The sequence below is a fragment of the Ictidomys tridecemlineatus genome, chromosome 9 (genome assembly GCF_052094955.1).
Source record: "Ictidomys tridecemlineatus isolate mIctTri1 chromosome 9, mIctTri1.hap1, whole genome shotgun sequence".
NCBI classification, from domain to species: domain Eukaryota; kingdom Metazoa; phylum Chordata; class Mammalia; order Rodentia; family Sciuridae; genus Ictidomys; species Ictidomys tridecemlineatus.
The window spans coordinates 124775452-124791327 of record NC_135485.1 but is presented as its reverse complement, the minus strand read 5'-3'; the positions used below and the strand labels follow the sequence as shown (position 1 = coordinate 124791327).

General features: G+C 49.5%; 1 protein-coding gene across 8 annotated transcripts in view; it reads left to right on the top strand.

Moving 5' to 3' along the window:
- Positions 1–13789, top strand: part of Dclk2 (doublecortin like kinase 2) — a 150228-nt gene extending 136439 nt beyond the window's left edge. For 4 of the 8 annotated variants that reach the window (XM_005337588.5, XM_005337587.5, XM_005337590.5 and 1 more), the window contains 4 exons: positions 4896–4992; positions 6320–6400; positions 7729–7845; positions 12437–13789. In XM_005337588.5, the coding sequence (XP_005337645.1) occupies positions 4896–4992; positions 6320–6400; positions 7729–7845; positions 12437–12661 (520 nt within the window). In that variant the 3' untranslated portion in view covers positions 12662–13789. Of the gene's footprint in view, positions 1–4895; positions 4993–6319; positions 6401–7728; positions 7846–9886; positions 10455–10481; positions 11309–12436 lie in introns of those variants that run through there. The other 4 variants (XM_078022045.1, XM_040293216.2, XR_013426128.1 and 1 more) reach the window with 3 other exon arrangements.
- The last annotated feature ends 2087 nt before the right edge of the window (positions 13790–15876 follow it).

The following is a 15876-nucleotide window of genomic DNA, read 5'->3' as shown; positions in this document are numbered from 1 at the left end:
CTTTGTTCTTACAGAAACAGGCACTCTCTTTTTATATTCATTTTAGCCCTTCACATGCTATTCAGCAAAGAAGTAGAATCACAAGTAACTTTTGGCATCAGCATGCCTGAGAACGAGCTCCTCCCCTGGTGGAGTGGAGGTGGCCACAGATGATGGTCCAGGGCTTTGCACCCTTCTTCACCTAGCAGCCTGGGTCCTGGCAAAAGTGAGGGGCTTGGCTGCAGCTCTTCTGGTCAGTGTCATGTCTCTCTCTGGAGCAAATGAATGACTTTGAAGCCAGAGTTCATCTCACAATGCACATTTGATTTTCTTCTGTTTCCTTGAGTGTTGTTTTTATTGTAATCCCTTTAATCATTTTAGATTCATTTGTTGAATAACTGCTGTAGGGCAGCCACTCTTCTAAGTGCTGGGAATAAAGTGGGGACAGAGCCTAATCCCTGTGGCTGTGGTGTGTTTAAGTCTGTTCCTGCTGCTGTAACAAAATGCCCCAGTCTGGGTAGCTTAGAAGCAATGGAAATTAATCCTCCCAGTTCTGGAAACAGGAAGTAAAAGATGAAGGCACCAGCAGATTTGGTGTCTGTTGGGGGATCACCTTCTGTTTATAGATAGCCATTTTCTCCCTGCACCAACACATAGCAGAAAGGAAAGGGTGGGGGGGGCAAGATCCTTTACCAGGACATGAACCCCATTCATGAAGACTTTGCCTTTGTGATCTGTCACCTCCCACCTCCTCATGCCATCATATTGGGGATCAGTTTCAACATATGAATTCTGGGGAGACACCACAATTTGGTCTTGGTGTTTATAGTGTTGTCTTGGGTCTGTAAGTGAAAAATAGGTTTATCTTTTCTCTCATTTGAATATGAAAACTTTCAAGCATACAGAAAAGTTGAAAGGTTTTTAACTAAGTTGAACAGTGTTTTTTGTTTGTTTGTTTGTTTTTTTGCCATCAGCAGAAGATTGACACAGAGATGTTGGTCTTTGCTTTGTGAGTTTTATGGTCTAGAAACCTACATCACAGAAATATTGATCAGGAAGACTGAAGCTCGAGGACATGCTTAGTTGAGGGCTAGAAATCATAAAATGTTGAAAGCAAGATGGAACAGTGGAGTGGGACCTTGAGGTACGGGAGAGTTTTATAGGAGGACAGTCTGTCCATCTGGCCATCAACATCATGGTCTTCCTTCAAGGTCATGCTCAGGTGGGTTTCATGGGCTGTAGGATTAGTGCACCTGGTAGTTAGCTTTTGCCAAGTAACCACTCCACAGTTAGGGGTGGGAAACAATCCTGTGGGTTGATTAGGTGTTTCCGTACTGACATGGTGGGACGTGGTGGTCTAGCGTGGCCTCACTCATGTGCCTGATAGTGGGCTGGATGTCCGCTGGGACAACAGAGATGACCTGGCCCCATGCCTTTTCATCATCCACTGGGCTGGCCTGGGCTTCTCACGATGTAGGAGGCAGGATTCCCAGAAGCAGCCAGAGAGAAGACGAGTTCTACCGCCCTGTCCCTTTCCCAGTCTCTGCTCACCTCGCCCTTGTCACTATTGATCAGATCACTTCTAGTAGCTAACTCTGGAGTAAATGTGGGGGAAAGTGAAGAAAGCGAGTCTGTCAGAGCGAGGGCAACATATTCCATTTTTACAGTCACGCTGGGCCCTGGCTGGTTTTAGTGATGACCCATTGAGTGAGAACTAGTCTAATGTAGAAGAGGAGCCAATTTTGGTAGCAGGTGGTCCTGGGGCTCTTAGCAGCCATTTCCCTGGAGGCTATAGACAAGTGGAGATCCGCAGGGAAGGACCCTGGGGATCAGGTTTACCGGAATGTGTGCTCACGACTCCCTCTAGTGTTTGTGGTCACCAGTGCAGCCTGGGTGGGTCCTTGGTCTGGGGGTTTGCTGCCTTTTTTTTTTTTTTAAGACTTTCTTTACTTTTTAACAAGTGAAACTCCAATGGAGCAGTATGTGCTTATGGATGGCTACCCAGTGGGCAGCAGCTTCTTTGTGGGATCTAGATGTGACCTTGGCTAATGAGAATCGGTTGGCTACACTGAAAGCTGCCCTGCTATGCAGAGGCCGACCCCAACAGCCCCAGGGAGCCCTCTTCCAAAGTTAAAGAAAATGCTTTCCCTCCTTCATATCATTGTGTTGAAACGGAGTCTGTGCTATTAAACACTAGTTACAGAACCTCTGTGCAGCATACAGAGATGTTGTAAGTAGATTTCCTATCGTTATAGTATAAAAAAGCATATGGAATGTTATGGAATTGGGAACTCAAATGATTATGGTGTAAAATAGGTTATCTACATAAATTTGTACCTGAAGTAAAAGTTCTTTAAACAAATATATCAATATTTATTTTTTGCTTTATTTAGAAGGCAACTTAAACCTAAAACTTCTGAGCTGAAACTGTTATTTGGAAATTCCAGTTTCAGCGTCTCTGACCACCAAGTCTCTCATTCTTTCTTCTTCCAAGGTTTCAAGGTTTAGCCCTGGTTTGACGTGTTCTCCTCCACTCTTTTTTTCACTCAGATTCATCTGTACTAGGAAGGAGATTGGTTTTTGAGAGCACTCCGAATTTCCGTTGCTGCCTAGGCAAATCTGTTCTTAGGGCCACTGACAAGAAGTATTCATAGGGCAGAAGGAGGGTTCTTGATGTTTCTCTTCACTCCTTAACTGAGGCCCTGGGACGTCAGTGGCCCGCCTTGCCTTGTCTGACCAGGGATGGCTTGTCCCTGGACAGGGGGTGTGCACTGACTCTTTTGTTGTTTTGAGGTTTTTCTTACTGGTCAGTTTTCCACATCCAGCACCTGCTTCCAAGAGCTATGTTGTTTTAGAATTAAAAAGTGCCAGAAGCATCTCAGCCAGGTGGCAGAGTGTCCCTGTGACAATACATCCAGTGTGGGTTCAGGGTAGCTGATGGGTTATCTCTTCTTGTCTGATGGCTTTCTCTTCTTCCAGTGGGTGCTACAGGTCTTGCGGGTCATGCTTTGGGGTCCCTCCTGCTGTAGTTGCCGAGATGCCCCAGGGTTTTATTTGTTGACTTGGGTGACATCTCCAAGTGCCACAGTCCTTCTGACAGCGTCCAGTTACTTATGAACAACAAGAAAGCTAAACAGATTGACAGAACGTAGGCTATTTGAGATTCCAAGGAAATCAAGGTGAGATCAGTGGAACAAGGAGGGAGAGCTTGAAGGAACAATTTCAGAAATAGATCATTTTTTTTTCTGTCTTCTCCTAACCCGTCTGTTGTCCTCTGGTTTTCTGAAGGCTCCTGTGAAATCTCATTGTGTCCCTCTGTGTGTTCTTCACTCATTGTGAAAGGGGTGTTGAGCTGAGTGCAGTCGTAGGGATGTAACAGTGAAAGAAAGAAACCTACAAGGAAATCCATGTGTCCCAGAAGGTCACTCTTCAGACAAGAGGGAGGGTCTCTCCCATGCCTGGATGTCCAGCCCGACCTTCTCGCCGTGCCTTTGTCCAGGCTGCACGGACCCGCAGATGTCCATCAGGCTGGGTGTGGTTCTAAGCCCAGGTCTTCACAAAGCTCATAAACTCTTCTTTTTTTAAATAGAACAAAAACGAGGCTGCCTTATCATCACGGAGCCCTAGAATTTGTCTCTAGATACTGCCATAAACCATCTACATCTAGGGACACCACGTTTGTCTTTGTCCCTCTCTGAGAGCAAAACCCTGAAGGCTGGGTGGAGAAATTCCGGGAAATGCCACGCACTTGCCGGAAGTACAGCTTCCACTTCTGGACGTTGATCTTGGTCCCAGCCACCCATTCTGAATTTTCTGATGGGGCCCAGTAATGGTCCCAGAAAGAGAAAGACTTGTCCCTCCCTCTGTCCCTCACTCCAGCCATCTGTGTGCCCACAGCGCTGTGGCTGCCAAGAAATTGCCAAGAGCCTGACTTTCCCACTGGTGTGTTCACATTTCCCGGTGCCTTCATCTGAAACTCGCGTCATTTCTTCATCAGGCAGCACTGTGCCTAGCGTGCACCTGTGGGGTGGGACCCTCTGCACGGGGGCTTGCGGGGGATGCCCACCTGGGAGCCGCCAAGGTGGGTTTGCTGGGTCTGTAATCTCAGGTGCCTCCTCGGGGAGGCTCTTCCTTGGGGTCTGAGAGAGAGCCGAGTCTTAGTGGGGAGCTGATTCAGTCATGGATGTTGGATCCAGATTCTGCGCTCCCTCCACTTTTCCATAGGTCAGCCGTTTCACTGATCTTTGCTGTTTTCTTAGAAACATAGAAAGAGGACGGTCACGTGTATCTGACTCAGGTTTGCTGCTTCTCTACTCCGCCATGAGAGAGAAGTGAGGACTGGTTTTTGTTTTCATTTTTGCTTGAAATGAAAATTTCCATCACTTGTAGATTCTGTTTTTTGTGAGTCATTTTTTTATTGTGGTAAATCTCCATGAGATTGAATTTGCCATCCTAACTGTCCCTACTCCACTCATCCAGGCAGGGTCTCTTCGTGTTGCCCAGGCTGATCTTAAACTTGTGGGCTCCAGTGAGCCTCCTGCCTCGGCTTCCCTCACAGCTGGGATGACAGGTACATGGCCTCCATCTTAACCATCTTTAAGTGTAGGGGGTAGTGGCACAGAGGACTGTCACTGTGCAGCCATCCCTACCATCATCTCCAGAACTTTTTCATCTTCCCAAACAGAAACTTGGCATTCGTTCAGTGAATTTCTTAAGTGATCGCCTGTTTCTCTCATTCCCAGACCTGCAGAAATGCTCTTTGTCTCCTTGTCTAAAAGGAAAGATTGTGACTGCAGTTGTGACACACGCTGAAACATGAAAGGCCCAAGCCAGGGAGACTGACTCCACTTCCCGTGAGCATTTCTTTGAAAAACTGTTGGGTGACTTGACTTTTCTCCCATTTCTTTGTCACTTAGTGAGAACAATCTCCAGGAAGACCTCTTCGACCAGATCTTGGCTGGGAAGCTGGAGTTTCCAGCGCCCTACTGGGATAACATCACAGATTCAGCTAAGGTACCGTCTAGGCCTGACTCTGTGGGTTGAGCTGTGTCATGGGGTACTCACCTGTCACATGGGGCATGTAGGTCCAGGACTTCTTCAATTTTTAACGTATGGTCCTTCTTTAAGTCCACCATCCCGGGGGAAAGTCCCTGAAGTTCTTAACCAAATGCTGAAAGCCTAACTGTCTGTCTTCCTGGTCCACCATGCCTACCTTGTTCCTCTAAACATTCATTCTTTCATTAATTCACAAAGTATGTATTGGCAGCTAACAATAAATGTTGGCGAGGATTTGGAGGAAACGGTACACTCATTCGTACATTGCTGGTGGGACTGCAAATTGGTGCAACCACACTAGAAAGCAGAATGGAGATTCCTTGGAAAACTTGGAATGGAATCACCATTTGACCCAGTTATCCCACTCCTCAGTATATACCCAAAGGACTTAAAATCAGAATACTACAGTGACAAAGCCACATCAATATTTAAAGCAGCTCAATTCACAATAGCCAAACTATGGAACCAATCTAGGTGCCCTTCAACAGATGAATGGATAAAGAAAATGTGGTACATATACACAATGGAATATTAGCCAGAAAGAAGAATAAGATTATGGCATTTGCTGGTAAACGGATGGAACTGGAGAGTATCATGCTAAGCGAAATAAGCCAACCCCAAAAAACCAAAGGCCAAATGTTCTCTCTGATATATGTGGATGATAACACACAATAACTATGGGGTGGGAGGGGACAATAGAAGTTCATTGGATTAGACAAAGGGGAATGAAGGGAAGAGAGAAGGGATGGGAATAGGAACGATAATAGAATGAATTGGGCATAACTTTCCCATGTTCACATACGAATACACAACCAGTATGACTCCCCATCATATACAACCATAGAAGTGGGAAGTTATACTCCATGTATGTAGAATGTCAAAATACACTCTACCATTATGTATATCCAAAAAAATAAAAAGTAAAAAAAAAAAAAGAACTATGTGGGTGCCTATCAGAATAGAAGAATAAACTCACAAGTCTTGCTGAATTGGCAAAAGGACCAAATACTGCAGCAGGACCCTGTGGAGTGACAACAACCCAGAACTCCTAGCGGAGAACATCTTGATTTCATGGAGGCCTGGGAGAAGCCTTCTCTTGCACTGCCGGTGACACAGGTGGATGGCTCTGGTAAATGCCTAGTGGGCACAAACAGTGTGGCTTTCACGTTCAGTGTCTGAGCAGCTATGTGGCCTGTTCCCTGAAGTGCTTGGTGCAAGCTCAGGTTTCTATATTCTGAAATTTTCCCCTTTTTCCTTCTCTGTGGTCTTCTTTCTTTTTTTATAGGAATTAATAAGTCAAATGCTTCAGGTAAACGTTGAAGCTCGGTGTACTGCGGGACAAATCTTGAGTCACCCCTGGGTGTCAGTAAGTACCCACCTTCCTAGGGAATGGATGTCTGCCCCTTGCTCTGTTTTGTACACCAAAACTGTGTGTGCACGCTCTGCAGCATCTGGAATCCCTGCCTTTTCTAATGAGCAAGTAGCACACACAGAGCTCTCTGGAAGAAGGTAGTTGACACCAGGGTGCCATTGTCTTAGATCCTGCTCTGTGGGTAACCTGGGCAGGTAACCTCTGGCCCTCAGTTCCTTATCTTCATGGTGAGGAGGCTGGCAGTGTTCTCAGCAGCCTTGTAGGTCTTGCCTCCTGTAGTTCTGGGTTTTCAGGATTTGCCCCAGAGATGAGCATGTTCAGACTGTGAGCGGTGTGTCCGCATGGTCATAGGAGAGCCCTTGTGGGACAGCGAGTCTGAGTCCCTTCCAGAGGCAGGCGGAGGTGTGTGATGTAGACTAGCATTTCCTCTGAGCCTATTGTAAACACAGCAAACTAAATTGTAAATGTGGGAGTCTCCAGAGAGTTCATGTACAGCCAAGGGCTCTTGTTGACTTGGGGGCTCCCTGGGCCCTCCCTCTACTACCCTGCTGGCTGCTCTCCTGGGCTAAGTGACAGGGCTCTTGAACCAAGTAGCTGAGATGCCACATCTTTTTGTGAGCAATAAAGATGAATAATTAAATGAATTCCTTTTGTTTGTTTTATTGCTGGAGATCCAGGACCTCACGCATGCTGATCACGTGCTCCTGACCTCCCACTGTCTTTTTTTTTTCCTTTTAACTTAAAAGAGGGGTTCTTGCTATGCTGCCCAGGTTGGCTTCAAGCTTTTGGGCTCAAAAGATTCTCCTGGCTCAGCCTTCTGAGCAGCTGAGGCTATTGGCATGCACCACCATGCCAGGCATGAATTCTTGATGAAAATGATAAATTGAATTGTTTTCCATGTTGCCATAGAAGGGATCAAGCTAAATTATGTGCCTCAAAAGAGGGTCTCGGAAGCCTAATGACTGTCCTCCTTGTCCATTGGAGACCTGTGCTGGCTCCTTGGTCTTTTCTAGTTCTCAGGAGTGGAGTGAATAGTCTAGGGTCTTTCTGAGTGCATGACATTTCTGAATCATAACAATAATTGTGTGTGTGTTGCTGAGGATTGAGCCATTGCCTTGTGGATGCTAGGCAAGTGTTCTACCACTGGGTTACAACCCCAGCCCCCAATAATAATTTTTGAAAGATCACTGTTCCCTTACTCCTGTGGCTAGGATGGGCCTATTTAAGGAAGAGGAGGTTGGTTGGGTGGTAACTGCTACAGGAAAGACGGCTTCCGTGTGAGGATCAGAGACCACTGTGTGTGATTCTTTTCTTTTCTGCAGGACGACACTTCCCAGGAGAACAACATGCACGCTGAGGTCACAGGTAAACTAAAGCAGCACTTTAATAACGCGCTTCCCAAACAGAGCAGCACTACCACCGGGGTTTCTGTCATCATGGTAAGTGGGGCACAGGATCTGCCACAGGGAGCCATGGCATCTGGCCTGACTGCTGAGCTGGCCTCGAGTCCTCTGAGCCAAGAGCTCAGCTCACTGGGAAGTCGGTGCCTTCCACGTTCCTATGTTCACGGGAGGATGGGCTTACACATGGAGGGCACTCAACTTCCCAGGCCTTGGGCACTGGGGGTGGTGCCTGCAGGTGCCAAGGAAGCCAGACTGACGGGTTCAGGTGCCAGGAGCTCCTGGGCAGCAGCCTCCGCCTTGTCTCCCTGTCTTGTTTAGAGAGAGAGCCCCAATGGGGTGTGCATTGTGAGCAAAGGCCTACTCTAGGATTCACACATAGATTATTCTATGGGATAAAAGAGTCAAAGGTAGACGAATTTGATGTTTTAAAAATTGGTGTTTTGTAAAAGACAGTTTGGGAGCTTTTGAAATTACAGAACAACATTTAAAATTTTTTTTTTCATGATTAGTAAAATGTTACAAAGTAACAAGAATCACTGTTTTTTTTTTTTTCCAATACTGGGGACTGAACTCAGGGATGCTGTACCACTGAGCTTCATCCTCTGCCCATTTTATTTGAGACGGGTTCTCACTAAATTGCTGAGATGGACCTAGAACTTGTGATCTTCCTGTGGAGTAGCTGGGATTACAGGCATGTGCCACTGCACCCAGCTTCCAGAAGGTTTTTAAAGGAAGCTTACCTATAAACACAACAAACAAAAGTGAAAAGTAACATTAAGGGAAGCCAAAGGAAAGTAACAGCAGAAGAAACTGAGTCAGAAGTGAGGTCAGTACACCCACTACCAGCTGTCCAGCCTCAGGGGCGGCCCCTCTCCCCTGGGAAAGGTTCTGTTGGTTTCCTTCCCCTCTGGAGGGAAGACTGTGGCTTCTCGCGGAAGCTTGTAGTCTAGGAACTTGATGTAGGAAGATGCAGAGTACACACACACATGAGCACACGCGTGTGCATATATGTGCAACGCACCCTTGTGAATGGGAACTGCTCTGCTGTCCTGGTTGAGGTCCTCCACCACAGTCCCAACAGCTGCTGGCCTGTCACTCTCCTCTCCTCGGGGGAGGCTGCCTTCACTTGGCAGCCCTGCATGTCCCCGCAGTTCCCCCTGCTTCCCTGGGAAGTGTGCTGTCCCCTCCTTCCCCAGACAAAGCGTGGGCCTTGTGACAACTTGCAGGACTTTAGGGTGCTCCATGCCAGAGACGCAGGCGGCCTCTGCAGTTGCGGCTTTTTCCCCTAGCAGTTTTAACAGTATTTTGCCAAAAGCCTGGAAAACCCGAGTCAATCAATCACAGAATGACAACTTAAACGCTTTGAAAAGAGCCATCCCGACTGAGCCGACAGTATAAAGGCTTTTCACATGACTCCCTCATGAGAGCTGGCATCAAGGGTGGGATAAGTAGCATGCAGCCTTGCCACTGCCCACGTCATAAGGCTACTTCTGGGAAAGTTTAGAAAAGTGTCAAAAATTGGCATGCACAGGCTGAGGATGCAATTTGGTGGAAGGGTACATGTTTAGAAGTGAGAGGACCTGGGTTCCGTCCCCAGCACTGGAAAAAAAAAATTGCATAGTCGGCATGCAATGAAAAAACCTTAAGAGGGATTCATTGTCATCAACATAACTATGTTATTAGCCTTATAATTTAGAAGGAAGAATCTCTACAGCCCTGTGCCCAGAATTCACTGGGTGATCATCTGCTGGGGCACCTTTCAACTCAGGGGTCAGTCAGGTTCTGGGATGATTGGCTGCTCTACCTTATGGCCCAGAGCAGCCTGTGTTCTGGATAAGGATGCAGACAGAACCTATATGTGGTTCTCCAATGGTGGTTGTCCGTTTGCTGATGAAGGAGGTCAACAGTCAAACGTCAGTCTTCTCAGCTCTAGAGAAGCTTGTGTGAATGCACCACTCCTTTATTTGTAATTCCAGTGGTGATTGTGGAAGCTGCATGTTGACATGCATGCTCTCTGGTCATTGTGTGCTTTTGGCAGGGTCCTGTCTAACCTCGTGTTCCCCACACAACTCTGCAGGTTGTCAGCTCTGAGGAACTGCTGAATGGCACTGTCACATTCAGTACCTACAGGAGAGATCCATGAAGCTTGTCCCTGGCAGTACCCATTCTCAGGGCCCAAAGTCAGCCTGTGAATTTTGGCTTATTCCCAAAAGTGGCAGGAGGAAGAGGCCTCCTGGTCTTCCTCGCCCAGTCTGGACCTGACCTGGGGCATGGTTGTATGGGGAATGTGTGTGGTGCTCTGTGCCTTCATCTTCATCACCATTACCACACGTCTGAGCAGTTTTTAACACATTTTATGTCAAAAAGTAACCACAAAATGATTTTCCCTGGCATGCATATGTCCTCATTACTGGGATATATGAGCTAATATAGTTTCTTGCAGACACAGATGACGGTAGAAATGGGGTGTATGAGTTTTGTGGCTAGATCATTAGACAGCTCTTGTGCAACTACAGACAGGACCCTCCTGCCCCATCACTCCAATGTTTTCTGACCCTCCGTGCCCTCAGGGTTGATGCCTGAGGCTCCACTGAGAAGATTATAGGATAGGAATTGGTGAATAAAGGTCAAAGAAGTAAAGCTGATGCTGTTGTCTGCATTTTATTTGACAGTTTGATTTGACAGTTTGAGAGGCACCTCAGAGTTTCCTCCTTTACCCAGTTGAGACTGTGGGAAATCCCGAAGCAGAATGCTGGTATTCAATGTGCTGTGCTTCCTCAGAGCAGCTCCTAATTCTCGGCCCTTTCCACCCGCATGCTTCTCAGACTCTGTGCTCCCAGGCAGCCCTTAGCTTCCTCCTGATGAGGCGCTTCCTGACATCCTCCCTGCCAGCCGGGCACGCCCCTGGAAACTACGTGAAAACTTCTCAGCTCTGCACTCTGCCCGCCTTCCCTGATCCTTCCCAGATCAGAAGCTGGCGAGTGCGAGGGAGGATCCCAATAGTTCTGCTGTTTTCCCTCAGGGGCAAGAGCGTCCTTTAGGGCACGACAGGGATCTTGCCAGTGTTTTTGTGAGGGTTTTTGTTGTGTTTCTCCAACTACATTTCCAAAGCTGAATTTTTATCAATAAGATGGTCTGATGCCAGGTAGCCTTGGGATAAGCGAGGATAATTACCTGGGACAGGGCTCTGGTTTCAGGGAGGACCGTGTTTGGGCCGTATACTTCCATTTCCTCGTGACTGGTCCTCAGCCTGCTTAAGGAAGGACAGTGCATTCTGCGGGGTGCATTCTTTGTTCATCCCGGGCTCATCCCAGCCTCAGATGAGCAGCGGCCATCTCGTGGCAGAGAAGGGAATGACAAGGACCCTGCTGCCTGCAGGGGCCAGGGCTGGAGAAAGGCCCCGCCCATGGAGCGCCTCCTCCGCGGGGGTGGGGTGGCCGCCTTCAGGGGGCCCCTGGGGGACATCTGGGGTGGCTTCCTTAGTTTAAGATAGACAAAACTGTCCACCATGTTGCTTCTGTTGAAAGTAAGTCTGGTTTCTGTCCCCGCTTCTCTCCTCCCTCTCTCGCGCTCCCGCCGCCGCCTTGCTCCCCCTGCCTAGGTCCCGGGCCACGGTACGTACTAACCGCACCGCCACCGCCGCCCGCTCTCGCGCTGCCCCGGGAGGAGGAGAGGAGGAGTAACGGGACAGCGGAGGGTGGCTTGCTTCCACCCGGGAATGTGCTGTGCTTATGGTGGAAAAAAATCAGCGTTTGCTGCCTGTTTTCGGGTAGGGGGGAGGCTGGAAGCAGGTTTCCCCTGGGCTTTGCCCCGCCTGCCGCCTCCCGGTCCTGGGACTGTCCTGGGGAGTCCGAGTCACGAGGTGATAAACTGCCTCTGGATCACTGTCCCCTTTAGCGAAAGGCACCTGAGAACTGCCATCTCCCTCACATTTGGAGGTGGCAGGTTGATGGCCGTCCCTAGACACGCAGGCAAGAAGTGCTGGAACTGAGTCGGGGGATGAAGGGATGAGGACGGTGGGTCCCAGTGAGGGGTCAGAGGGCAGAGTGACTCCGTGCCATTCCGTGGCTGGGTCTCTGCTCCTGCATTGGGGCAGGTTAGAAACGCTGAGGTGTGACAAGATGAAGAGTCCCCCTCAGTGGAAGAGAGGAGCAGGTGGGGAGATAATGGAGGCGATTGCTCCATCACATTTCCAGGCCTGTTAGAGGTGATACAGCCATTTGGGTCATAGGGCAGTATTTATGACATGTGAGAAGTTTCTTGAGACAAGTAATCCATCAAAGACTGAGTGGCCTTAGAGGGTTTGCTGAGTGTCCTGGGAATCTCCTGAGCAGTGATGCTCAGGATTGGGTGTGGCTCAGAACAGAGAGGACCCCTTTGGCCACCACAGGGCACCCGGATGGCACCAGAGTTGCCTTTTCCCTGGGCCACCAGCCTGGGTTGTGGGAGGGCCAGAAGCCATTGGCAGTGGCTTGGAGGGGGGTGTCCCCAAACCATTGCTTCTTTAGGCCCTGGTAGACTGGGTTACTTCTCCTCTCCTCCTCCTGGGCCCCCTGCATGCTGTCGTGCTCTGACTGTGGCAGCTGAGCCTGGGCCAGGGTAACGTGGTCTCTGCGTTTCTCCCCAGAACACGGCTCTAGATAAGGAGGGACAGATCTTCTGCAGCAAGCACCGTCAGGACAGCAGCAGGCCCGCCGCCGAGCACCCGCCCGCTGCGCCCTCAGCTGAGGAGCAGGGGGAGCCCCCTGCGGCAGCCCTGGCCCCTGCCCCTCTGGAATCTCCCCCGTCCCCCTCTCCTGCCGCTGCCACAGGCGGGGAGCGGGTAGGGACTTGGCGTCGCCACCGAGACTGAGCCCCCTGCAGAGGGTCCTAAGCCAGGAAGGCTCCGCTCCTGCCCAGCCTTGCTGTGCCCTGCCCCCAGGAAGCCTCTCTCTTCTGACTGCTCTAAGTTTGCTGGCACCTTCCGTGGGCTGCCTGGGGACCAGGAGCTGGCGTGCTGCAGCCAGTGCAGGGCTTGGCCTTGCCCTGCACTCTGAACTCTGTTTCCTAGGTGTCGTGGGCCATGTCAGCCCCGAAAAGACATCTGAGGGACTGGGTTGAAATGTCCATGTTTTGGTGCGGTGGGCACCTCGCCGCTTCACGGGCAGAATGCAGCGGATCTCAGGCACTTGGGGACTTGGATGACCAAGCCCCTTGAGATCTCTTCTTCAAGGACACTTGGCGTGCTGTGCTCCCTTTTTCATAGAAAAGACACAGACCTGCATTTGTCCCTTCCTGATGGTCTTGTGAGAAGTGACATGATACTTATCTGAGGGGGGCTGGTGGGGATTGGCTTCCTGATAGAAGCAATGAACACCTACAAGGACAACCTGGTCATTGGCGAAGGACGTTCAGGTACCCGAGGAAGCAACCGGACCATTCGGCTTGAAGCGTTGGGTCACCTGAGACCAGCTGGGCTATTTATTCGTACACGGACCCCAGAAAGTCACATCTTCCCTTGAGGGGACATGGTTTTGCCCAACTTCTCCCTGGTGTGTTAGGAAATAGGAATGAGATGGCCTTCATCTCTGGGAGCAGGCCAGGCACCTGTGGGCAGCGTCGTCCTCAGCAAGCCAGCCCTGAGCGGAGCACAGCAAACCTGGGGTCCAGAGTCAGCCCACGTGTCCTCTCATCAGCTTTTTTCATCAGGAGCCAGCCAGGAACCACAGCAGAGGCACTCACCTGAGGCACAGCCAGGACTGGGCGGGAAGGTGCTCCTCCACATCCTATACGAACCTTCTGGAAGGCTGCTGGCAGTTTTTCCTCCTTTTCCACCACTCTGCTCTTTTTAATGATTGTACATAACCCGTGTATTTGTTTTACCTGTTCATCTTCTAAGCTGGGGTGAGGGGTGTGTAGTTTATTCTCATTGTTAGATTTTTTTGCCTTCTTACAAGTGTCCCTGACCTGCAATAAATATTTCCCTCTTCAGAAAAAGCCATCAAGGATGGCAGAGGTTTCTGTTTCTTGGGAAGGACGTAAGAACCAAGCACTGGATGAGGCCTCCACGGGCGCCAGTGTCTGATCACCAGGTGGAGAGGGAAGCTTGGGAAGAAGGTGAGGTGGTGTCCCTTGGCTGGTTTGTGTGAGCACAGGTGCTCCCCCAGAAAAACAGGCCATCTGTTCAAAGTACAGGAATCGAATCGGTAGCAGGAAGGTCATGCTTCATGGGGGGAGGGGAGCAGGGCAGCCACTCTGTGTGTGGCTCCCATCTCCCTCTCAGGCTGTGCTGGCCACTGTCTGGGCTGCATTCGGTGCCTCGGAAGCTGCAATGCCATCTGCAAGGCTCAGGTTTCTGTACCCTCAGAAGGTCTGCTCACCTGTTGCTCCAGTGACCTTGGTCCTGCCTCTGCCCCCAGCTTCTCGAGGCTTTACAACCCCAGGGCTTGAAATCCTCCTCCTGGCTCTGCATCTTGGTTCCAGTTGCTGAAGAAATGAGCTGAACTGATAGGCCAGGTGGCATGATCATTTCTGGGCTGGTGCTGACCCCTGATCAGGTCAAGATGCTGGTCATAAAGTGCAGGTGGGTTTCCCAGGCTCACAGCTATAGCAGGGAGAAACTTCAGGAGGAAGGCAGTTTCAGATTAATGAGGCACGGTTCTAGAACATTCTGCGTGTGTCTTTTCACTGACTGGTTAAAGAGCTCCCTTTTTCATAGCTTTCCACAGAGAGTGTTTTTATTCATGCTGGGGAAGAGCTAATGTAGAGGGAGCAGGCCCCCACCCTGCTCAGAGCCCAACAATTGCTGCCTCCCTCAAGCTGCCAGGGTCACCAACATTTGCTAAAGGACAGCCAGGGCAGCACCAGCCCCTGGTATCAGGAAGAGGGACCCTTCTTGTGCAGCGCCAACCCCCTGCTAGGAGGGGATGCAGACAGGAAGTGGCACAAACCAGATGCAGCAGCACCACCCAGCATCCTTAAGTAGCTGATTCCTTAAAAACCTAGAGAAGGATGAAGTGATAAAGGAGCAGAGGAACATGACCAAGGTCACTGAATTGGCAAGAGCCAGAGCCACGATGCATCAATCCCATGATGTTTGGGGGGGCATCCTGTTTACCCAGAGGCAGCAAGGCCTGGAGGTGAGGGGTCATTTAAGTAGTGGTCCTGCATAACAGTTCTGCCACCACAAGCAGATTGTTCACTTGGCCATTTGTTGAGCAAACATTAAAAAGGTCTGACTTTGTAGAATCCAAATCAAATACAGAAACTGACCTTGGAGTGGGTGTCTCAAAATGGAAACGGTGAGCTGCCGAAGCCATCAGTGGGCATCTGCTGGGCTCAGCAATTGGGAAAGTGTCTTATTCTCTCATTCTGCCTCCTCCAATCTCCATATCTTTTCAAAAAGGCTGCCATGACAGAAATATAAGGAATATATGGATTGAATGCATTTGGCAAAACCCCCCAGAATATTGCCTCCGCTCAAATGGAGAAATGTGAATTGGGGGATAGGATAGTTCAGGAAAGACTAGCTGTACTGAAACAGAAATGCCGGTTACTGTTCTCTTGGAGAAAGCCCTAGAGCAGTCACCGTCCCATGGAACATAACACAAGTGGCACGTGTTACCATTTTCTAGTATTGCATTAAAAATTTAAAAGAAACAGGTAAAGTTCATTTTCAGAGTATATTTTATGTGCCAGTTCTGTTACATAATTAGCAAGATGTTGCCCTGCTACACTGCTTCATCCTGAAGGTCTGGGATTGGAGAGTTGGAATGATCCCTGGTTCACTGGGAGTCAGCAAAAGTGCTTCATCTTAAACCGTATCATGAGCACTTGTGCAGATCCGGTGGTAGGAGCTGAGCCCTCACAGTATACAGTTCTGTTCTGGGGCCTTGGTGTATGAGGCGCAAATAAGGCGCCAGTCATCCAAAAGAGGACAGCAGGATTGGTGAGGGGGCAGAATCCCCGGCAGCCATGGTGGAAAAATCTGCAAGGTATTAGAGAAAACTTGAGGCACATCATTTCACGCCCTCTTGCCACGTAAAGAACTTTTCTGAGCCAGGCATGCTGACGCACTCCTGTAGTCTC